This window comes from Vidua chalybeata, chromosome 1, assembly GCF_026979565.1.
Source record: "Vidua chalybeata isolate OUT-0048 chromosome 1, bVidCha1 merged haplotype, whole genome shotgun sequence".
NCBI lineage: Eukaryota > Metazoa > Chordata > Aves > Passeriformes > Viduidae > Vidua > Vidua chalybeata.
In genome coordinates this window covers 14660553-14686314 of record NC_071530.1, presented here as the reverse complement: position 1 = coordinate 14686314, position 25762 = coordinate 14660553, and the positions used below count along the sequence as shown (strand labels likewise).

The 25762-nt window shown below is 36.9% G+C and overlaps 1 protein-coding gene across 5 annotated transcripts in view; it reads right to left on the bottom strand.

The window, feature by feature from the left end:
- The window catches only part of ARHGAP12 (Rho GTPase activating protein 12), a 74894-nt gene that overhangs the window by 28355 nt on the left and 20777 nt on the right, over window positions 1–25762 (bottom strand). For 4 of the 5 annotated variants that reach the window (XM_053951850.1, XM_053951859.1, XM_053951828.1 and 1 more), the window contains 3 exons: window positions 14292–14555; window positions 9190–9330; window positions 7540–7620 (listed from right to left, as the gene is read on the bottom strand). In XM_053951850.1, coding sequence (XP_053807825.1) covers window positions 7540–7620; window positions 9190–9330; window positions 14292–14555 — 486 coding nt within the window. The remainder of the gene's footprint in view (window positions 1–7539; window positions 7621–9189; window positions 9331–14291; window positions 14556–25762) is intronic. The other variant, XM_053951842.1, reaches the window with a different exon arrangement.

Sequence of the window (25762 nt, the reverse complement as noted above, 5' to 3'; positions counted from 1 at the left end):
GAGCATGCAAACTTGCAGAGAAAATGTGAGGGTCATGAGAAGGACACAGCATTTAACTAGATCTCACAATTGCAGCATATTTTTCATTAGTAGTGTTGGCATTTTACATCATAACAATACATTATCAAAATGCTAAAAAATATTGCAGACAAAGTGTTATACTGAAAACGCAAACAAGAAAAGACAACATCAATGTATGGGGGTTTAAAGTGATTTATTAAAATCTCATTCTTTTTAGTGAGTATCAGAAGACTAAAATCCACACATAGAAAGAAACTTAAGCATTTGTGGAGTCACATAAAGCACTAGAATCCACTAAGTAGGAAATAACAAAGAAAAGTGAAGTGTCCCTTTTACCTAAAACAATAATCTCTGCGAAGACACTGAGTTCCAGAGTTTTGCTTCTGATTCCTGCTATAAACTCAGAGCCTCAGGTGTTCAAGGACAGAATAACCTATACCTGCACATACCAACAAAGCATGGCAAGATTTAACCTAAACAATATAAACACTAAATCTAACCAAAATTGCATAATACAGTTATATTTACTGCTCAAATAAAGAACCAGCATTACTACTGTTATAGCACTCACAATGCTTGAGTTAGCTTTGTAGTTTACTATGAACAGAGTTAATGCTCCAATAAGCTAACAGACGCTTAAAAGCTAAATAAGTTTAGCATTTTATTTTGTTATTTTATATTATTTACATTATTTTATTATTATTCATATTATAAATATTACGTTATTTTATTATATTACAATATGCACAAGACTAGTAAAACACTCCCAAGGGAATGGATGTTGCAGTGCTGAGAATAAAATTTGGTAGTTCATGTACAGACAGAAACATATCAGCTCTCACTGCAGAAAGTCTGAGCCTGCTTTTGTACTGGCTTCAGCACATTTCCCCTCATGTGACAACTGCTTCCCCGCAGTGGTGAGGTTTAACCAGCTCTCAGTTTGTCTCCTTGTTAAATCAAAAGCTGAGCTGTGATACATGCTGAAAGGACCTTAGTGCTGGCTCACTTTCTTTTAAGGAAATACCCACTCTGCCAGAGCTCCTGCAACCCAAACCAGAGCAGCACACTGGGCAATATGCAGCAAAACTGCCTGCCAGCAAAACTAAAATCTAAACAATTTCCAGCAAACTATGTCTAAATCACAAAGGATGCAACAAACAGCATTCCTTGCAGCAGCTCTAACCCATTTAAGTGGGCAATTCCAACACATTTCTTGCTATGAAACAGAACTGTTTATTTCAGAAATAGATTTACACATTACTGACACTGGTATACATTATTTATGGAGATCTTCCATGCACTTTCCATTTGAGTAACTCAAGGAATTGAATAAACAAATATGTATTTTGAAGTAATTTATCTTGAATTTAAGTATATTTTAAAAGTTAGGATATGGGCACAGGTGATCTATATTTAAACAGTTCCTTTGATACTATCACAAGCCACGGGAGTTAACTTCTCTAACAGACAACCCCACCTTGAAGGAAAAAGGAACTGTAACATGGAATTCAAGTTTTACTAAACATATTTAACAAGAAAACAAAGCAACAGTATATGGAGCTCATCAACAAACACTGCTAACAACTCAGGAACACTGAGCTCTATGCATCTTAGCAGATTAAATAATTTGCATTGGTGATACAAACAGTGTTAGTAAACTGACAAGTCTTTAAAGAGATCATTTGACATTTTTGCCCCATTTTCTCACAATAGAAACTTCAAGTAAATCTTTTTTTCTCAGATGTCTATGAGGTTTTTTGTTTGTTTTATTCATTATAAATCGTAAAACACACTAGGAGAAGGGTGATGTGGAAATAAAAAGTTTTGTGTTTCTGGGCTCAAGACAAGCCTCCACTTTTAAAATACATGAATTGGTCTGTGATGCCCAAAGAGAATCAGAAGGAGACAGAGGCACTGCTTCCTACTCCACATTGTTCAGCAGAACTCACCATCCTCCAGACCAGGCAGTGTCCACTGGCCAGAGCTGGAAGGCTTGCCTGGTTGGATGACACCACCCTGCTACCCTTTGCTCTGCCCCACCCAACCTCAGGTCAAAAAGCCTTGCAGAACAGCTTCAGGTCTGGTTCCCTGACACTCTACAAGACTCCTACCTGCACAGGAGCTGCTCTCTCTCCTCCTGCATTTGCAGTATTTGCCATTGTTTATCAGAAACTAGGCTGGGCTTGCCTTCCCTCAAACAAAATCTTGTTTTTACATAACCATAAGCAGGCTTTCTATGCCTAAGACTTGGTGTGATCCTGAAGACAGACATCAGGCAAGGCTGTCCTCTGCAATAAAACTGACCCATTCAAGACTACATATTGCCTGGTGGGACAGCCCCTGCTACACCACGTGCCTTAACAGCATCTTCTTAGGGTGCAGTGTTATTTTCACAGCGTTAAAGCTTTTTAAAACGTAGAACAGAACTCCAAATTTGTCCTTGAGAAATCCTCCTTTTGGAGGAACTCAGATTTGTCCCATTACACTAACCCCACTGGCACATCACCCCAGCTTGTTCCCCAATTCATTGGGAACATCTCTCATCACACAGGGGGCACATGAGCAAATCGTTCATTTTCTGACTGCACACACCAAGCAATACAGGGATTTTTTTTTTTTTTTTTTGGTAACAGTTCTTCCCGTAGTTCAAGGACACCAGTGGTGTAAATTTAGGTCACAGAGTACTCTTTTCATTGCTGAATTTGTTCGATACCTTCCCCAGCTACTTAAAGGCTTTCTTTGCCTCAGTATCTTTGCCTCTATCTTCTCAACTGGCTGAGTGATTTCTATTTAATTTTAAGCTGATACATGGCATGGCTCAAGGCTCTGTCCTAGGCTAATTGTGGCTGAAACAAATGTAACACCTCCACGTTATTTGTAGCAGTTGTCCCCATTCTCACAGAGATAGCACAGATCTGTCAGTTTTAAGAAAAAGAAAAAAGATTCTTCTTGGTTTGTGTTAGCAACATCTTCAGCCAGACAAAGGAACTGAGTGGGCTAATTGAGAAAAGACTGGGAAGCAACCAATACTGAAAGGTGGTAAAGACCTGAAGCATTTTAGAAAACCTTACTGCAATCAAAGATCAAAACAGCAGCATTTAAAAACATTGTGCTATCCTAGTACCCTTTAGCACCTTATTTGCAGTTGTCCCGAAAGACTGTCTGAAATAGAACCTTCCTTAAATTAAAGCTGCCTCAGAACAAAACGACTTTCTAGTGCTCCTACTGCCCTTGGCTTCGAATAAAATTTTTTGTTGTTGTTATAGATGTAACACCTAGTGTTACTGATTTAGTTGATAAGAAAAGCAAAAGCTGTAACAATTTTTCTTAAACCCTCATAAATAAATAAATAAGGATTATTTTTGCCCTTTTAAAGGATTGAATTCCCTCCCTTCCTCTAGGGAATGAAGATTTCTCTGCCAGAGAATGTCAGGGTGGCAGCAGTTGGGGGCCTCAGCCACACAGAAGGAACAGAACCCAGGCAGAATGAGACCACTGGGACAAGCAGCTCGAGCTCAAATGTGCCAGTGACTGAAAGACACCTCTGGATAACCTACTTTGTTCACTTTGCTCTCTTGGACATCCATTGCTTCCCCTTTTAATCCTCGGGGTCACCAAGATGAAGAGGACCTTTGATGAGCAGCCCCAAGTCCTGCCGTGTGCCCAACCAAAGGCTGGGGGGAGGTAAGAGCACTAAACCCCGGGATGAATGAGGAAGATCAGACCAGTTTTGTGAGTAGAAATACAAATACTAAAGAGAAAGGAGAAAAAAAAAAAAACTACCTTCTCATACTTAACTCAGGTTTGTTATTTTAACAACTTGTGCTGGTAAAAACCACCTGGATCCTCACACCAACTGAGGCTGTTTCAACTTTCACCAGCCAATCCCAAATTTAAGCACAAGAATATCACTACTGCTAATGAAACTGCCTAGTGCACTGACTTGCAGTAGACTCAAATGCCAGCACAGAGGGTAAACCTCAAATCCAGCAGCACAGCTCAGAACAAGACAAATTTACCATAAGACAACCAAGTTTTATTTGCATGTTCTCATATTTATTTTCCTTCAGCATTTGATTGCACAGTATGTTCCTGACATTACCTGCCCCGTGTTTTACTGTAATTTCTTCAGCTATCATGCTCTGACAGTTTTCAGGTCTCCATCAGGAAAACCATTCACCAAGTACCAGAACTGAGGCCCCTGAGCTCACCCCCCAGGCTGGCTGTGCACAGAGTGAATTACCAGACTGCTGGCCCATGAACACTGCCAAAAATGAAACTCCTTCAGCTACTGCTTCCTCTGTGGACACAGCAAGGAGAGCTTATGCTGCAGGAACTTGTGAGAAGAACACAGGCAATTTCAATACCACAGTCTGTAAACATTAACACTAAAAGTGAGTTCATTCCAGAGGCTTATAGTAGACACATTTTCTTCCAAAGGCTACTCTTGGATCAGTGAGCTTGCTCATAGGAAGGCCAAGCATCATGCTCTCATGTCAGGTGTTGACCTAGGAATGCATTTTAAAAGTCTGAGAGATTTTTAATCTCAACTTTTTATTAGGTTGTCCCCTCTAACTCTCATTTGAGCTATTTATTTCGATATTTATTAGATTTTTCACCCTTTTTTTTTTTTGTCATTGTGATAGGTTAACTTTTTTTTTAAACTTCAGAAATTAGGAACTTCTCACTCCTGAGATGAGTTTAATTCCCCTCACCCTTACTAGAGATTTCTCATTTGTTTAAGTCATAAAACTCCTATTAGAAAATTACATTTCTGGAATAGGGTTATAGCCCTTAAGCTGAATTTAGACAGTATTCTTTCACTAAACAGGAAATAAGCATATTTTATTTTCTAACTTTTAATTGCTTGTTTGTTGGGTTTTTTTGTTGCATGATTGTTTTGGTTGGGTTTTTTTTTGTTTGTTTGTTTGGGTTTTTTTTAATAATTGCAAGAACCAACTACTGAATACAGGAGAATGCTGCAGATGAGAAATCTCAGTCTTCTGCAGGATCTAGCAGAAACTATGATTAAAATATTATTATCCATTTTAAAGATTAATTCAGTATGTTCTTCTCTTCCACTGCAGAAAGCTGGGTCACACTCATCATGAGCCTTAATAGACTTTTCAGCAGTTGTCAAAGCTACTGCATCTGAAACATCATTTTTAGCCAGAGGCAGCCAGCTATTCCTAGATGTTATTTAAATCCACATGACTGGAGGGCTTTCTGTGAGACTGTCTAAAGTAATTTGTTTTGTAACCGTCCTCCCTTCCCAACATATACCCTCACAATTTTTAACACACGTACAAGAACAGTGTGTTATTCCCAAGCATGTGCACATTTATAGTTAATTCTATTACTCTGAAGATATTTAATGTCACAGTATTAGCTCAGCTAGTGTGCTATTTCCAGAAATCTCTGAACCATTCTTAGTCTAATGAAATCCAGATTATTAAGAACCATCTAACAAAAAGATTCTATTCTTTTTCTCATTTATAGCATTACATGACCATGTTATTGCATCACTTTATTTCACAAGATTTGGAAGGCAATATTTGTGCTAAACACACTGGGAAAAGAAAAAAAAACAAACAAAAACAAACAAAAAACTGAGCAAGAGTAGGATTTTTCCTAGTAATTTACTTTTCATTTAAGCAAGTGTTACAATGCTGAGATCTTTCTACGGTTTTCTCTCATTACTCAGGAGAACTTTCAACATAGATTATTTTTCTTCAAAGCAGTTTTGTGGTCTGAGTGTTCTTTCAAATTCATTTAAGTACTTTATAACCAGCTTCAGCAAGATCTTTGAGAGACTAATCTTTAATCATGTTTAATTACTCACAAGCATTACATCTTCAAATATATAGTTACATAAACTAGCTAAATCTTTTGTTGAAATATTTAATCTATTCCACAGAATATAAAGTTAAAGCCAAGGATTCTGAATCTAAGAGTCAATTGCTCATTTTCTTCTGTTAACCTTTTATTTGCTACCAGTCAAGATTTACTAGTTTCAAGAAGGAATTTAAAAGTACATTCCATCCAAATGGATCATGAGAAGTAATTTTCAGGGAAAATTTCTAACATCAATATGTGATCACTTTCAGATCACAAATTACAAACCAAAGGCTATGTTTCATTTTGAAAGTGGCTACTAATAGAACTCAGACTTTGTTTAGAACCACTAGAATAACATGCATTATTAAACAAATACTAGAACCCACTCCCTTATGCCTCCTAATGTACCTCAGGTAATGGTTCTGGATTACCTTTGTGATTTATTCTAATTGGATTAAAGGCAATTTGCTATTTAATTCAAATCCTAATTCAATCTATTTTTGTGAAATACAATTTCTTCCAAGTCAAAACTTTCTGCACAGCAGATGTCACAGAATGAAGTACTCATGACATTATTCCCCAAAATTATTTCAATTATACATATTGAAGTAATAATTACTTATGGTAAAACCTGGTCTATCAGATTTTAAAACTTCTAATAAACCCAATAACTAATCAAAAACTAAACAGCTTTTAAAACAATGGGTACAGACTATATTGCTACAAAATTTAAGTTATCTAACACATCAGACTGACATAGGAGAATTCTCAAAGCTCACTCAGCTCTTCAGTGCTTCAGATGCACATTCTTCTACTGACATAACAAAACAGCTTAGCATATAACTTCATTCATAATTTTCATATAAACATTTTCTCACAAGTATTATGAAAGCACTACCTATTAAGGTTGCTCCTTTCTAAGTGGAAGTGACTCGAGACATTGATTTTTGTACAGATAAAACAATAATGGAGAAACGTGCTTTTTGCTGTGCTTTATGCACACAGATTTGTGTGAAACATTTTTTTTATGGCCACAGCTTATTATGTAGTATTGAACAAATAGCAGGGAAGATATACATAACAACATCCACATGACAAATGCCCTAGTTTTTGAATATGAGAATTAAATAGTATTAGATACATCCTCAGACTACCAAGTGTCCCCAGATCTGTCACCTCCCTAAAAATTTATATTTTCACTATGAAATTAAAAAATACCAGAACACAATTCTGGTGAAACTGTGCCATCCTCAAAGATACAAAACTCTGTTGAAACTTTTGTTTTTCAACACTTATTTGTATAAACACTTAGGAGGGTTCTAAAAATAGACTACAGTTTCTCAGTGAAGATTTCTCCTTTTTCTTATACAGTTGTTCTTTATCACAGGAAAACCACAGATACTATATTCTGCAGCCCTGCATAAAACCTTTGCTCTATTCAGCAAAGTCACCAGATTTTCTTTGACATCTGAATAAGCTGCATACATCTATTTTTCATGTCCTTGAGTACATTTTTTTTCCTCTTCATCATCAGAAATTCCACAAAAATGCAATAAATAACAAACAGCAATATCTGAGTCCTCTGGTGGTTAATACCTCACATTAAAGGCCTGATAGAACACATATTCAGGAAGAGGGGAAAGCCCCAAGTTTTTGAAGTTTCTTTTTTAGGTCACTCACCTTAGGTAACTCCCACTCTGATCTGGAACCATCAGCACTGTAGTAGTATGGTCTACCTTGTTCATCTGCATGTTTTATCCACTGCAGAAAGAAATGTGATGATAGAAAAGGTAATCAGAGTGACAGTCACAACAGTAAATCTCTGAGACCTGAGATTTAAAGTTAATTTTTAATTAAGTGCCATCCACTTCAGCTGCGTCTAATGCACAACCTCCATTAACTAACCAAAGTTAGATTGCAGTAAGAGTAACAGTTTTCAGCATCCTGATTTTTTTCTTCTGTAACTCCTCAGAAAAAAGTCCAGCAATATCACACAAGAGATTGTGAAAAATAGATTGGTTTTTTTTAAGAAGCCATATCTCATTCCTATCAACATTATGTTGTCAGTTTAGGGAAGCACAATTTTTCCATCAGACCCGCATCAGGATCTTAGACACAAAATTACAAAAAAGCAGCTCAACCAACAACTGCTGAAAATATGAGAGATTTATGCACTTGTTGAACACCTTTTTTAAAACATCAATATAAACGTGAGATGCAGTCCCTAGAGAAATCATGGAGAAGACAATATAATTTCTGTAACCTCTACAAGCACCTCCCACAATCAAAGAAGTAAACCCATGACAACTGGGACTGTTCATGCAGAAAGAAAAGAATTGTAATGAGCAAAATTCAACAAGATGATTACAGAAAAACACAGAAACACTCACAGCAAGGCTCTTGGCTCAAGCAGGTTTCACAAGATTGCCTTTCTATAACTGTTTGTGGTAGGAAAGGCTGTTTTTTATCAATCCCAGTGCAATTAAAAAAGAAAGCTGCATATTTGCTAAAATGTAGGAATGTGCTTTACAGATGTTTGTCAGAAACAGACTAAAGAGGATAAAATTCTAAAACTGACAAAAAAAATCTAACTACTTAGAAAATTCTTGCAAATAAAACTTGCCTAATTCAACTCAAGAATGGTGCTATAATATGATAAAGTACTGATTCAATGAACTTTAGAAGTTATAAAAACTCAAAATGCAACTTCAGTGAACAATTAGAAAAATGGACTGCTTTACAAATATAAACAAATACTGTAATTTATCCTAAGTGGGAGAATTTTTTATGGCATGCCCAGAATCCCAGTAAGTTGTCAGTAGTAATTAGATTGTAAAAACAGGGCATAAATCTGCTGATATGGCTGTAGTTTAATTAAGAAGTTTGTCTACATCTGAAATCAGTAGTGAAAAATCTCTAATAAAGGAAATTATGAAAGTGATAAAGCAGCATTACATTCAGTTTAAAACCATCTCAACTAGAAGGTCTATGTAGACAAGAGCAGCTCTTAAAAGACAGTAAGAAAAACTTACTGATACGAAGTTCATTCCTGAAGTATAACCAAGAGGAAGGGGGAGGGCAGGAACTAAAAAAATTATACATCGTATGTTCATTTAATATAATCTAATACGTAACTGGAAATAAAACTTATTCTAAATAACAAAAACATACATAAGAAAAATGTCTCACTAAAGCTTCATGCATATTTAAAAAAAACAAAAGGAGCTACTGCTGAGGTACACTCTTCACTTTTGGAAATGCAGGTTTCATTTCTAGATGTGAATTAGTGGAAAAGATTTAGAACACATGATGACAAGAAGGAAAAAGTACCTTTTCATTAGTATAGTCATTGGTATATAAGGTTTGACCATGTTCATCCAACTCTTCTGACCAACCCTTTGGAGGAGAACCATACTGACTATCTGACTGGCTGTAACAAGAACTGTGGTCGTTTTCTTCTGATGAAAGATGCTACAAGTAGTCAGAAACATACAAGGCAGTTTTGAGAATGAAAGCGCTTTAAAATCTGAAAGATCAAAGATTATTTGACTAGAAAGAGAATAGTAATGAAAACAGGGAGTTCACATTTTTATACCTTATGAGAGAATGAGATGCATTTTTACAGTGCAGACAATTCAAAGTATTTTCAGAACTAGCTTTTACTGATACATTCTTTTTTTTTTATTTCCACTACATCAGATTTCACTACTCAAATTTAAACTCCAGGGGTTTTGTCAATCCAAATTTCATTCCTACAAATTTACATTACTGATGAAGAGAGTTAGCTTTAGTAATCTATATTGCCTTAAAAAAAAAAACCTGTGAGCCCTGCTACCTCGGTTTTCTACCACCATCCCTAATTTCATACCTAAATCCTTCTCCTTTTCTCAGATACATCTGGAAACACAGGAGTGATTAAGGACAACTTGAAACTCCAGTTTCACCTTCTTAGATGGCAGCATTTTACAGTATTTGTCCACTGCATCTTAAATATTATAAATTTCCACTCTCCTCCTTCCAACTCTGATGCACATGACAAAGAGCACTGCAAAAGCAAGGCTTTCCACAAGGCACAGCTAGCTGAGGTGAAAAATTGTTTCCTGAAGGCAGAAGTCAATTATTATCCTAGGAACAAGTTTGATGTGTAATGCAGAGAAAAGATTTTACACACACATCAAACAATTTCTGTTCCCCCATAAACCTTGTTCATCTCCTTGCTAACACACTGTAGGTCTTATTCTAAGCATCCACTCCATGCATCAAAAAAATTCTCCCTTCTTTCATCTCCCACAACACCTCTATGCTGTGGTCTCCTGAGGAATTCTATGCAGATTTCCTTTTACAGTGTCTTGGATCCTCAGCTAGCAGGAGGCAAAACATTGAAGACACCCTGCTACTCAGAAACTACAGGAATAAAACACTATGGTTCAATAACATTGGCATAAGAGCTTTGAGAAAAACTGTAAGGCAGGAGAGAGACACAATTTCAACTTCAAATAGGAAAAAAACTCTCCCAAAAAAATAAAGTCTTACAAAAAATATTCAATTATCAGAAGCTCCTCGGTTTTCAAAAGTCAGTGGGTTTAAAGACTGTATGTTTAGTGACATATCCAAGTGATTTCTACATAGGTTTTTGGTGTTGCTTTTCTGAGTACCTTACCACTTGTGTGACTCACACTCCTTTAACTGACATGACCCAGTTTACCAAGCACAGGAAAACCCACAGGAAATTTTTAGACCATTAATTAAGGAACATGAAAAAATGCAAACGTCCTCTACAGCTTACAAAATGTGAGCATGTAAACTATGGATTAACCAGTGCTACCTATCTTGCACATGGGGCAATGTGAAATTCTCATGTGCCAATTCCTAACCACTGTGGGGAGGAGAGCAGAGGGAGCAGGGAGTCTTCAGTCCCATTTTTACACTTGCAGAATGAAGACTGAAGAGTTGCCAAGGGTGCTATTGACCCCATTTGAACTACTGTTTCATAGGATAACTATATTGTATACACGTACTTATGTTTATATGGTTTTAATAGTTAAATATTAATTGCATTGTCATATGGCAAATCAATGTAGAAGACTTTGGACATTTTTATTATTACTATCTGCAGAGATTATGACCTAATAATATAATACATTGGTATTTGCCTCTTCCAAGCACTCCTGATACTGAAGAAACACTCTACACAGGTAAAACTAAACAGAGAACGTAAAAATGAAAATTCTCCTAGAAAAAACCACTGTTATATAGTAGGATGACTGTTAATGTGACTGTCTGCATGGCATCCATATAATAATAGTTTAGATGCTGCAAAGCTTAACTCATATCCTGTACATTTGCAGACCTAAACTTCAACAAAATTCCTGAGTTATTACAAATTTTACCAAGTCAAGGGATTCCTTGTCCCCTAGCTGTCAGGAACAGCTGCTAAAGCTGCATCAACAAGGTTCAGAGAGCACTGGCTAAACCATGTTCCACAGCTTTCAATTTCACTTTCAACACTTTTTCAGCACTAACTGCCTATATTTTTTTTTTTCATATCATCCATGCTTTATGTCAAGTCTCATCCCCAGGTACACTATCCCACACTTAAATAAAGCCATCTTCAGCAGACAGGTGCCCAACCTTACACCTTATAAGATCTTTGCTGTGACATTAAATGTGCAGAATTACAGAAAAGGCCCCCCACAGCATTGCTTCTATTGTCATTCTTGGCTTTTTTCTATTTACATAGAAAGTTCCTGGGCACAGAGACCAGTTCATCACCATACATTTACTAGGAACAGCTATCTATGTCCCTTCTATCACTTAACCTTTCCAGCTTTTAAGGTTACTACTACTTGTGAAAGTGAAAATAATCAGGAAGAATACTAATTAAGGAAGCTACCATCCTTTTATTACCATTTGTTTATATTAAAACAGAAAACACAGAATGAAATCACATTCTGGAGACAATTTAAATCTAGTTTTGAAATTCAATTAAAACCCATTGCTTTTCTAGAGCTGTTGGGTAATTTGTGGATGTCTACTTCACATTATGATCTCCTATCCAGGTATTAAGGGTTTGTCCTCTCTGATATTGTGACATCTCATTCCTTTTACAGTTCAACTTAATGAACTTTTACAGTTCAACTTCTTAGTAACTGTCTAAGGACTTCACTGCTTTCCCATATCCCATCCATGTAACATAGCATCCATTTAACCATAATGACCTACAGCTGTTTTCTTTGTGCCATGTCTGTGACCAGCTACTTTGGCAAATAAGGTACAATTCTGCCCCTTTTTAATTATCCAATAAAATTTGATTTTCTAATCACAAAGTTCAAAGACCAACTATAAACTATGTCATGTTTCACATATTACTCATATATTACAATATCTGATTTCTCAGTTCTCATTTTTACAATGCCTTCCATTTTGCTACCTAATAAAACACAAGCTCCTCTGAGGACAAATCAGTAGAAACTAGCTTTTAATCCTTCTGCATGTACTGTTTTATTATTAAAAGAGCATAACTCAGACTAGCATAAAAGTCAACTTATTATGAGATGTGTTAGCTCTAACCTTTCCTAATCAGACAAAATTTGAGATGCCCTACACTTGCCTGTAGCTTAGGCTTGGATCTCAATCTTTACTTTATATTGGATTAAACACCCAGAGGTTCCAAAAAGGAACAAAAACAGTGGAGTGTGAAGCATGTTCCCAAATGCAGAACGGAAAAGAAACAAAAGGAAAGAGGGGTGGGGGGAAAGGCAGCTTCAAAATCAAAACATGACTGCTGGTAAGTGGATTGACATGACCATGCAATGTGTATCTCTCCCTAGATCCATATTTTGATTACCCAGTCAAGACACAAGTTACCTAAGGAGCTTATGCTACTCGAAATACAGACTTAGTGTCTAGTTAAAAATCAAAACATGTATAGTCCACTGGTCTCAAAAAGACTGAAAACTTGATAGACATAACTGATGGCCAACTTGTGATACCTGAAGCATCACAAATAAACAGAGGAACTGACATGAAAGAAGTTGTGGGCAATTTTAAAAAAGTAAATAAAAAAATCAAGCATTCCAAAGATGCAACCATGTGGTGAAGTGATGCTACAGATGTATGAGTAGGAGTCAGAGGGACTGGTTGCAGATGGAGAGGGAGAAAGAACTCTTGCAATCCTTCCATGAAAAGAAGGAAGAACTACAACAATGAGAAAACCATTACTAGAGATGGAACTACAATGAGGAACCATTATTAGGACAAGGAGAATCACTACTCAAAAAAGCAATCGGCTCACCCAGACTAAAACCAGTCTTACTTATCCAGCAAAAGGACAGTCAGTGATAAATTAAGAGACCATCACCAGAGATACCAAAGGGACAGGCATAAACATTCCATCTGTTTGCCTGTTGCTGCCATTCGCCTGAGGCAAGAAAATTTGGCTATTTAAATGCTTGTGGATGTCACAGCTGCTGTGAAGGCCAGTGCCAAAGGAAATGAAAGGTTTCCATTTTCGCTTTCTCTCCTGTTCCTGTTAATAACTTTCCAGAGGTAGACTTCTGTGACAGGCTTCCAGCAATCAAAAAATGTTGAGCAGTCCATAATTCAATTTTAAAACTAAACTCTGGTTTTATAGCTTTATATATATATATATATATATATATATATATAGGAAATATAGAGACACTATATATAGTTGGCGCAGGAGAAAATCCACCAAAACTATATATATATATATATATATATATATATTTGAAAAGGGGATATAGAAGGGAAATATGTAGAAGATTTTTTGATAAATATTTGCTTTCTCTTTCCATCAGGAAACTGGTTAACCTCAGTACTGTTTGGACACAAGAACACTATTTTAAGTGGATCTAAATAGTAATATCCATCTCCCAACTATTCCTTTACTTTATCTGAACCACTGCAGTTCAGATAAACACACTTCACAATCAGATTTTCCTTAGCAACTGGCTGCACAGAATAAATTGGCACCTCAAATATTAGTCCAAATCATCTTTTAACATAACTTCACAGTAAGCTTCAACTATCTCAAGCAAGGTCAGCAGCAAAGCTTTACCAAAAGGCTTGGCAAAAGCAGAACTTTTACATAATGTAAAAAATCCATTGATATATCCATGAATGTGTTTATGGCCTGAATGTAACCTAGTCAAAATAGCAGAATCTGCTATGGGGCTGTTTTTACAGGCATTTTTACAACTCGCTACTCTTCCACACAGATCATGTACACATTCCTGTACACAAAAGCAACTCAAGAGTGAAAGTGCTGAATACTTCATACCAAGACACATAACCAAAAAGACAAGGAAGACACTCCTTGATGCCTTGAAACCAAGAGATACCAAATTCCACAGCAAAAGACCATTCATATGCATTACAATCTCATTGTTTTTGATCTCAGAAGGAACTACCTCATGATCTGCATGGCTCTGGGAATCCCCTTTATTACTGCTTGCATCTCGGGCCCACCGTGGAGGTTTCCAGGTTCGCTCCTGTGATCCTCTGTTGTAGTAATAACAGCGTCCTGTCGTATCTTTATGGGTTTCCCATTCCCCATTTATTTGGACTGGAGCACTTGTAGGTAGAGGTGGAAGTGCAGACTGAGATATTTTCAGTTCTTGTAAATTAGCATAAACTGGTGAATCAGGCCTCCCTTGGCTTGGTGGAGTAGTTGGCTATTGAGAGAAGAAATGCACTGTTAACGAGCAAATGGATTTTCGAATGCTCCCTTACAAATCAGAACACAGTAGTAAAACAAACCAACAAACTCCTTCTTTTGTTGTTAAATACAAAAGCACAAAGGACAGCCATAAAATGCTGGGGTGTAAGAACGCCAGATTCTTAATTCTAAGGTAGATATCACAAGCTATATTTATTTAATATTGAACCAATTTTTCAGCATTTCTCCAGATGACAGCTGATAATTATGTCTTAGAGTGGATTTGAAATACACTGGAATCGTCATCAAAAAATTATATGCTTGTCATGCCTTGCTGGAAAACTTCAGCTTTACAGTTCAAGTATTTCTCAGAAACTGTAAGTAATGTGATCTTGTTGAAGACAATGCATAGCATTTCTGAGATGCCCCTTGTTAGGCAAAGGTTGTTCCCCAACCTTTCCACCTCACTGTTGATCCAGGGATGGTGAATGTAAAGCAGCACTTTTGCATTCTCAGCAAGGTCTAAACAGGCAGCTCAGTCAGAAAGATGAGCACAATGTTGTGACTAAGAAATTCTGAAAAACACCTGGACAGTTCACCTGTATGCCTTTTCAAATATGCTTATTTGAAAATATTTTAGGCAACATCACCAAGTGTTTCAATTACCCCTCTCTTCTTGTAGAAATTAAGTGGATATTCTTATCCACTTCATTTTGTTCAGATACATGCACAAAAGTAGAACAACAAATACCTACAAGAAAACAAAACACTAATGACAATTGCTTATTAATAAATAGTTTGCTAATGTGACAGACAGCAGAAATTATGGTTATAAGACCAAAGAACTTAATGAAACCACAAGTATTTCCAAATGAGCCCCTACAGTGTTTAGGAGATAAATAAATCTTCAAATGGTCAATTTCTAAGTCTAATACAAACACACCATGCAGACTGTAAGAGCATGTGTTTTCATGAGAACTGTGATTATGAGATTGTGAAAGCAGCTAGTTATTAAACCAAATTAAAGAGTTTCCTGGTTATACACTGCCATTTCTGTATTTTGGGGTACAATATTTAGGTACTCTAAAGGAAAAATTATACAATTTATACCATCCCCTTAGTTTTAATTGAGCAGCTTTGCTGTAGGCAAGTCCTTGTGCCTCCCGTTGCTACTGCATTACATAAAAGACCTTTCATAATGTCCTTTTAAACATTAAAATCATAAGATGCTAATCTAGGCCACATCTAATCATAAATTATCAGGGTTTGCTCAGGCAAGACAGCATATCATACCACACAATCAGATATAAACTGATTGCACCATAGGTAGAACCAAATATGGGCAATATCCACAACCAAAGGGGGAAACAGCTAGAGAGGAACTTAATGCGATTGTAACGGGCATGGACTTGTTTTGCGTGCCTTTAAAAGAGAGAACACAGCTTACCAGATATAGCAAGTACGATACATTTAAGGCAAACCACAACTGCTGGAAACAAAAAAAAAAAAAAAAAAAAGCAGCACTGGCAAAACCTGAAAGCCAAAACCAACCAGTATCCTCCTATACCTGATTCAAAGGAAAAATCTATTACAAAACTTGATGAACAGTAAAAAGGTATTTTCTACTATCCAATCACACATGTTGACTTTTTTTTTGTTTGTTTTATTTGCTTTGGGTTTTTTTTTGTGAGGAGGGTAGAACAGCTGCCTTTGGTAGAGTTATCTTGAGAGCCCTAAGAGCATAAACAACACTACTGTGAATGAAGACCACCCTACTGTCTTCAGGGATGAACCAATTCCCTGGGATGCTGGGGCAGGAGTTTTGATGACTCCTCATTCAAGAGCACCATTTCTGCCTCGATGTCCAAGAGCTTGCAGATCTGCATCTCCCACGTAAACCAGCCAACCATTAAACCACGGGGTTTGTCACTGAAATGACACCACAGAACGCACAAACCTCCAGCTCCTTCCTCTCTTTTAAGGAAGTGGCAAAAGTAGCACCACCAAGCACCCTGGCTGCTGCCACGGGGGGCTGGCGGTTTGCACAACCCTCACCTCCCCCTGAAATTCCTCTTCCACACAAAGCAATAAGGCAGCTTCTCTCTCTGGCCCGTGTGTAACAGCTACTATTTTGTTTTAATTAAGGCAGTTAAGTGCCATCACTAAAAGAACAGTTCTGTGTATTAATAGAAGTGTTTTCCAAATAGCCTGCAACACAGAATGCTTGGTATATTTTTGCATTGGAATATTTTCTTAAGCAACACATAGGAATATGGCTCAGAGGCTTCACACGGAGGTTTTCAGCCATTCCAGCATTATAACCAGCACAACTCCAGATGAAACTGCAGGACATGGATGTGCTCAGCAAATACTCACAGCCAAAGTACTGCCATCTAACTCAGGCAGCATACAAGATAAGTTTAAAATAGTAACATGATATGATAGTGCAGATGAGGGATTTTCTTCTGAATGCTTAGTGCTTCCAAACTCAAGATATCAATTTCTGGTTTTCAAGGAGAAGACAGAACTTCTCTCCTGAGCAACAAACAAGACAACTAGCTGTCCTGCCAAGCCAGCCCTCCAGCTACTTTCATGCCCTGTTGTTTTCTCTTCTGACAGATTTTTCAGGGAGAACTGCAAGATTTTTGAAAGACGTCTGGAAATTACTGCTTTCAGTGAAGCATTAAGAAAATGCAAAGCCACCAATCTGACTATAACACACAGCTTAGTTCATAAGTATGTCCTTGAGGGATATGACTTTGTTATCAGGATCTATTTTTAATAACCTTGTAGCACACAACGAAACTTCCTCATACCCTGAGCCATGCGATGAGGTATGCTGTTTTGTCTAGGATTTTGCTCAGTTCAGCAGCACTCAACCTTACCAAGGCTAGTTTATCAATATCATATTTATTGATAAGAAAAACAGCTTTTTGAAAGTTCAAAGTTTCTGGAAGTTAACATTAGTGTGCATTCTATGCCAGTGCTGGCAGGAAGGTCAATCCCCCGTCTGGCTGGGAAGGGGAGTCCCACACAGGCAGGTCACAGAGGATGTCCCTGTAGAGCTCCCGGGCACTGCACCACCTCCCCCTTTCCTTTCAAACAATCATTTTGTGAATTCGCAACTGAGTTCTGCAAAAAAGTTGAATAATTTCAAGACAAAAGGCAGATTAATTTAACTTTCATTTATCCAAATCATTACTCGCTGACAATATATTAATGTGAATAGACAATATATTACCTAGACCAAACCAGTTCCTGATCATTTCCATGGGTGTATGCCCAAAACCATAAAGGAGATTTAAATATATGCTAACACTAAATAGGACTTCCAGGGAGAACTTCCCTCCCTGAGGCCTTTTCTTTTTTCACTATCAAACTCTGACTGCTCATAAACATGGAATTAAATCTTCCCAAAGAGACTCCTTGTCTTCTCACTATCAGAATTGCAAGAACACGTCCTTCAACATGCCCATGCATGCACACACCAAACACCTTATACCCCAAACACTTCAACATTCATTTGCTATTTGATATGGATTTCAGACTTTTTCATGTTGCTTTCTCCTACTAAGAACAGTGAAGGACTCTTGCTGGAAAAGTGATGTAGGAAAATTAGAAAGCAGAAATACTCCTATGACACTACAACATGAATGAAAATTGTACAGCCCATTAGGCACTCTGGCAACTTCAAGAACAAAAGGACCTCTCCCAGAGCTCAGTACTACTCTGTATAATACTGTAAAAATCTGCCGCATTTAACCTCAGTCTCTCAAAAGATCTCTCAATTAGAGAGCCTCACTAATTGATAAAGAAGAGAGTTTCATGCAAGCAGGACCAAGTTTCCAGGATCAACACACAACATTCTTCAAACAGACACTGCACACACAGCATTTTCAGAGCGTGCTTTTTATACTGGCACAGTAGGAAGAAGATATGGGCCTCTAAAAAAAACAACCTGTTAATCATTCATGAATGAACAGTCAACATTTTTAACAAAGGCTACAGATATGCTATCAGGCCTCTGGAAACCTGAACTCAGTGCAATGGAAAGCAAACGTACACATTTCAGTCATGAAAAGTACCTTGTGAAGTGGCAGAGTACGCCAGCAACAAAAAGCCAGAAAACAAAGTTTGCCTGCAACTGGTAATTACCTTTTTCCTTTTACAGAACTTAAATTCAAGACAAAAACTTGTAAAACATAACAATTGCTTAAAGAATTACTGCAATGCTAGCCTGCAAAACATGACCTACCACACATCAAATTGCTTTCACTGTGGTGCCTCTGTTTGCAGCTTCTTTTAATGCTATGAACCTGAATGTAAAAGCTTTCATTTCAGTAGCAGCATTCAGATTGCTGTAAGTAGCTGCTAAAAATGAAGAACCTTAAAAAAAACAAAAAGGGAAGGTAAATGTCAATTCTCCTTATGAAGTTACAAACAACAGATTGTCCATATTCATGCAAAAGAGGAACATTATATTGAAGGAAAGCAACGGAATACAGTCACTGCAGCAGCAAGCTGAAGAAAGGAGAACAGGCAAATCCCACAGCATCCTGAGACCGGGAATGAAGCATCCCAGTTCCCTCAACAACTCAGATTCTTGCCAAGGAATTCCCACTGTCCTTTTAGGAAGGCCTGGGACTTCAATACCAGCTTTATTCAACGGGAATGATACAAAAGAAATCTCAAAAACTACAGTTTCATGTCCATAAAGTGACAGCTTCAACTGCAATAATTAGCTCATCTTTTCCTTCCTCTTTCTGCTTTTGGTTTATCTTTTTACAAACATGTTCTGGACTCTGTTTTCTTTCTAATAGATACAGGCCTATTTACAATTTATATCCAAAAACCCATGGGGGAGATTTCTCAGTGAGTCCTTCTACTACCTCAGAGATGAACAGAGCAAGCTAATTTAACAAGCCAAATTTAAATGGGAACTGAAATTCCTACAACCTTCTCCAACATAGGCTGGATAATTCACACTGTAAGTCTAAGGAAGAACATATAAAACAATGAGAATAAGTATTATAAGCCTGTTAACAGCTGATTATAAATTTCAGACAAGCTAGAGCAATGCAAATATTATTTAAGTGCATTGAAGTTCTTGTGTTCAATTGATTCGCCATTGTAAATTGGTAAGAAAAAAATATGACAAAGCAATACAGAAATAAAATCATCCCATACAAATCATTCAAATATATCTGCCTAATAAAGGCCATTCAGCAGTTAAAAGTGTCCCATGTAAAAATTAAGCGGTTAGATTCAAAGTAATTTTTAATAGCAGTCAGTAACTTCCTATTAGACTGGAAACAGTTAAATTAAGCATGATTCACCTTTGCTAATTTTATCTTCCAGGAAATTTTGTATTTTACTTACACTGAACTACAGGCTGAGATATTATGTCTTTCTATAGTTGCATACAATTAATTTTATTATATATACTTCTATTAATATTTTGCTTAATGAAACCAGATTATGAAACAGTCTTAGGACATCCGGGTTGCCTGAATATGCTGGTGTTATTTCAGCCATGTAATTTCCCTTCTGTTTTAGCTCTCTCATAATACCAAAAAAAAAAAAAAAAATTGTATAGTTGATGAAAATATAAATCTTTATCTAGTGCTACTGTAATCTACCAATATCTAGGTGCATAGCAAAAAGCCCCTCAAACTAAATACATTTCCTCCCTTTGTAGCCCAAAAGAAGTAATTTAAATTATTTTCATACTCATTAAAATAATGGTTTGTTTAATTGCATCGCAAAATCGTGCAGCACATAAAGCTAAAGGTGGCTGCTTCTGCCACACTGACAAGCACTCAGGGACAGGAATGGAAACTGGCTGCAGCAGCAGGACACAGCCTGTGACAGGAGGGAGCACTTGGCTGGGTCTTGGAGTACCAGAGACCACTCCCAGATCATCCATCATAAGTGACTGATCAAAGAAAATTGATGGAAAACCATTTTTTTCCCCTGCATGCTCTGCAAACTTCCCATTCACATTCCTGCAGTTGCTCACTGCGTGAGCAAACTATTATATATGAACATAGGAAGTTTATAGCAATAAAAGAAAGTATACTGAAAGACAGCAACAGTGATGTCAAATATTTTAAAAAACGGAAATAAGATCTTACAATGGGATCCTTTGTCAAACATGCACAAAGATGACAGTGTTTACCGTACTTGTACTTTGCCACTTGCACAATCTAGCTTCTCCCTTCCATAAAAAAGCTTTTGTCCAAGGATATAGACAAAGCTGCTTTTCCTATAGCAGAAAATTTCAATACCATATGAAACATTTACGTCATACATGCTTACACAGCAAGCTTACCCCAGTTAGTAAAGAGGAGCCAAATTTGACAATGTTCAAAAGTCAGACAGTAAATTTCCTTCATTCCTTTTCACCACATCAAATGCTGATACTTTCAACACACATAATAAAGTTATCTGCAACTTTATTCAGAAATTTAGCCCACATCTTGAACAACCTGGATATGCCAAACAGAAGGAGATTTACACATTTATTTTTCCTACACTTTTGGGGAAGTTAATTTCAAGTTGTTTCTGCATTTTAGCTCAACTGCTGTCAGTTCTTGAGCTCTGTGAAGCCCGCAGTACATGTCTTAATGCAGATTTGTGAATAATAAAGTTGTTGGGAATCATTTGTGATCTCTCTCAAGGATATATTGTATATAAACTAAAATAGTACACTAAGAAAACACAAGAAAAGCCTAGCTTGCTTTGTCCAGTGGAAAATTATCCTGTAATAGGCCAATAGGTACTGCTTTTCAGATGGCAAGTATCACAAGAGCACAACAAGCAGTTCAATAGCTTTAGAATTGTTACAGCAGAATAATCTCTTGAAGTTTCAGAATAATCTCTTGGAGTTTCAGAAGTAGTGGAGACTCCTCACTTATTAAAGCATTTACTGTATTAACTGGTTTAATGTATAGCTGTACATCTCATTTGCCTCAGAGAGGTGAAAGTATTCTTAAAGGCAGATTATTAAGATCTTCATGGAACATTTCTATATTGTATCCATTACAGAAACACAGCACATCTAAGAAGTTAGCTCCTATGAAATATTATTGTGGGAATAGTGTAGAATAGAATTTGAACTCACAATAGCCTAGAGGTCATGGAAAAGTTTCCATTACAGTCACTTCAAACTGAATAGCAATTTTTTCTACACTTTACGTTTTCAAAAGTACAAATCCCATAGCCTTTAAGTGTACTTTTGAGGGTCCAGTGCTTACACGAAGTTGTGTAAAGCCAGGAACCCATGAAACTGCAGATGGGAAAGTAAACACCACCTCTGATAAAATTCCCAAGTTACTGAAGTTATACTGAGCAAGCTCAAAAACCTAAAAGATAGCTTGAGAACCACTTGAATGAACAGAATGAAGTCTAAATACTACCACACAAGTTACCAAAACCCCATCATTCAGTAGAGCAAAAACTGTAATATTCTCCTATTAGAAAGAGAAGGAAAAACCCAGAACAATTAAGAAATTCTATATGTGTATTATAATGGTACACTTTCACAATAGATAGTTGGGGATTCTTTAAAAAAATAGGGAAAATAACAATTTGCAAGCGATAGTTCTAAAACAGAGCAGTCATCAAATAGATGTTCTGTTAGAAAGGGTACTTCATTCCTAACACTTGACAAGAAAATGCAGAACTCCCACTCAGTTTACAGCTGCTGTCCTTTCACTCTGCTGCAAAAGCAGATTTCAATTGTGTGAAACTCTGCTTCACCAAATGTTGCTCGTGGCAGCAAATCCAGCAAGCATTTATTATGGTAGTATTTCTTTGTTAGGTGTTAGAATAATCTTCTTGAGCTTATGAACTGCAATACTTAAAAGCTTTTAATAACACATGCAGCTGCAGAACATCACCAGTATTCAAACATACAAGCAAAGCTGATGTATGAGCACACTTACTGGGATACTGGAAATATCTTATGGGATTAATTAAGGTGGCAAAACCCAGTGAAGAACACAGTTAACTGGCCTAGGAAGCAAAGCATCAAATCAGATACTAGAATGGCATCTGTTGGTTTGCCTTATTAATATATTAACAGTAATACATTCTGTTGTTTAACTGGTAGGCTCTAGTCACTTTTTACCCTGTTATCCTCCACATCTGCCTCTCCAAGCATTCCCTGAGTTTATTACCTGCAATTACCATTCACAAGCAACTACACCTCTCATGTGCCCCAGAACTCCAGAGAGCAATTTCCTTGATTACACTGCCCACTTGGGAATAAATCTCAGAAACAGCTGATGTAGCTGTAGCTATTCACATTGACTTCCATAAACATTGTATTACATTCTTGGAAAACAAGTTTCAAGAGTGCTCAATTTATACACAGGAACACCTGAAAAAGCATGTTCTAGGGATCATGACTGGCTAAACAATTTCAAAATATATTATTTGAAGAACCACATTTTACATACTAACTCTATACCGTTACCAACCAAAACACAAATAATACACCTAAAGTCTAGAGAAATTATGATAAAATCTATTCATCAAGTAATGTATTCATACTCTAATATAAAACGAACTTGGATTAGGGAAATAAGAATCTCAGGATGTTCTTAAATCTGTACACACAAGAGCTATCCTTTCTAACACAACAGAATGTCTACTATTAAAAAAAAAAACACCAAACAACTTTTTTCACTTTTTCCTTTTGAAAAAAAATGGTTTGCTAATCTTAGAAGAAAGGGAAGCCAAGAAAAAAGTAACTTGCCAAAGTAACTTTAAATGAGTTAGTTAACCTAACAACCCATCACACAAGCAAAGAATTTCCTTCATGCAGAAAGGTAGAAGCCACGCTGACACTTCTGCTTATACAGAAGTTCAGCAAATGTTTTTGCTAATTTAGTTCAGGTAACCAAATCATAACGCACATAGTTCAACAGACTCAGGCAACAACTCAAAGTTCAGAAAAAAAGAAAGCCACAAATTTATTTGTTTCAGAAAATCAAAGATTAATGATATATTTTTAAGACCTAGCTATGCTGGTCTACTGGCCACTGGCTACCAGAAAGAGCAACCCCACCTCCCTTGCCCTCTGCACCCCTGATGCTGATGTGAGCCTGCAGCAAAGGGATGGAAAAAACCGGAATGGCAATAAATTAATCCCCTTGAGACTTCAAAAACAAAACAAACAAAAGCCCCACAAACAAACAAAAAGCCCTCCCATATTTAGACTCCTTAGGTGTTTGCAGGTCACTGCAAGGTCAGCCAGAGACACCTCTGAAGTGTCTGACTAAGGTGACAGGAGAGCAGGACCTTCTCTTTCAGAACCTCTGTGTTAGTTCTTAAGGAGGTTTAGCTGCCTAATTAAATTCCAAAGGTGGCTCAGAGAAGGAATTATCTTCAAGTATCTAAAACAGAATCAGTTACAGAAACAATAAGTAAAGAACTCTTTCTCCCAGGGACAGGTAAAAAAAAAATTGCTAGATTGAAGGAGAGGAAAAAGTTACTTACATATGGAGCAAACATGGAACTAAATTTTGCAACAGCCTGATCAGCAAAATAAGGAACTTTCCTTGAAAGCTTAAGTACAGTTTAGTCCACAACCTTCAACAGCACTTTTGGTATTCTTGCTTCTGCCCCTATGCAGTGAGAAAGAACCACAATGGGGTTGTTCTGTATTTTCCTTATTCCCACAAGGCTTTGTAAACAAGGCTACACCACACATCTCTAACCCTCATCCTGAAAAGCAGCACATTCATATCTGACGTTTGAAACAAATGAAGAAGCTATTAAAAGTATATAGTAAGAAGCTGATTTATTGTACAAGTATGCACAACTGAAATGCTGGGTTTAAGTTCTTGTTTTTTCTTAAGAAAAAAAATAGCAGCCTGTTAGAAAGAGCATGTTAGAAGGACCATGGTGATCAGAGCATTCAAAAGCTGAAGCTGAAGAGACCTCATGCCATCAAAGAAGGAAGTAAGTACCCCAAGTAGCTCAGGCAGAGAATAAATATTTTTAAACTGACTAATGACAGCTCTTCCTGTCACCTCAGAGTACAGAAAGCAGCAGTAGGATGAAAGCTAAGAGTGAAAAGAGAATGAAAAAACTGAATTCTGAAGAACATGGTTTTTGTCAGCATTTTGAGAAAAACTGTTTTAACATTAAATCTAACACATTCAATACTTTACATATGAAGTATAAAATAAAGCATTTTCCTCACAGCATCTTGAAAAATTAAAAAATATTACTAATATTAATTTTTAGTAGGAAAACCTGGGTCAGGAATGTTGGGACTATCTTAAATCCATTTAAGCCAGGGAAGATGCTATATTCTCCTCTCTTCTGCAAACCACTAGGGTATCTCAATACTCAAAATAAGTTAAAACCCAGAAGTGTTATAAAATCATCCCAGTAAGGAAAGAGGACATTTTCTCTCACCTCCCTCTGCACAACTTCCTAAAAAAGAAAAATTTAAGGACAATTTTCTTCAACCTGTAGCAAAACTAGCAGGGATAAAACAAGAGGCTACCACTGGGTCTAGTCATCCTTCCAATTTCAGACATTCCCACAAATGTGAGGAATGAGTTGTGGACAATCAAGCTTTCCATATTTCAGAAAAAAAATAGGGACATACCCCCTTTTTCAGTTCACTGAGGCAGTTAACCACCAAAAATTAGTAAAATGCAAAACAAACCAGACAAGAAAATATACACAGTGCTGTACTTCGTGGATTTAATAAGTATTTTTTTCAGAACAAGCAAGTTCAAGAATGGACAAACCTACTTCCATGTCCAGAGATCATCAAAAAGGCAGTAAAATCATCTCTACACTAAAAAGCTGTCCAGCACAGAATTTAAGTCACCCAGGGCAATACCCTGAAACGTGCCAACAAGTGGCAATAATTGTGCTTCAACTGTACTTCTCCCCTGACTGTGAATTATCAAATTCACCATCCTCAGAACTGCAGCTGTTAAGTCAATTCCCAGGTACAATTTGCCAAAACAACCCTAAAATGTTATGAGCTGGCAAACCACACATGTTTAATTAAGAGTAGTTTTACTGGACCTGTGGCCATTTCCCCCTGGTTCACTTTCACAGCTGCAGCACTGACAGGAAACTTAAAGTCATTTTTCTTCCCTGAGAAGTTGCAAATACACAAGTGATGAAACATGCTGCATTTTGTAATACAAAATAGAGGTCCTGCAATCAAAATGAACTTTGGGACTTTTG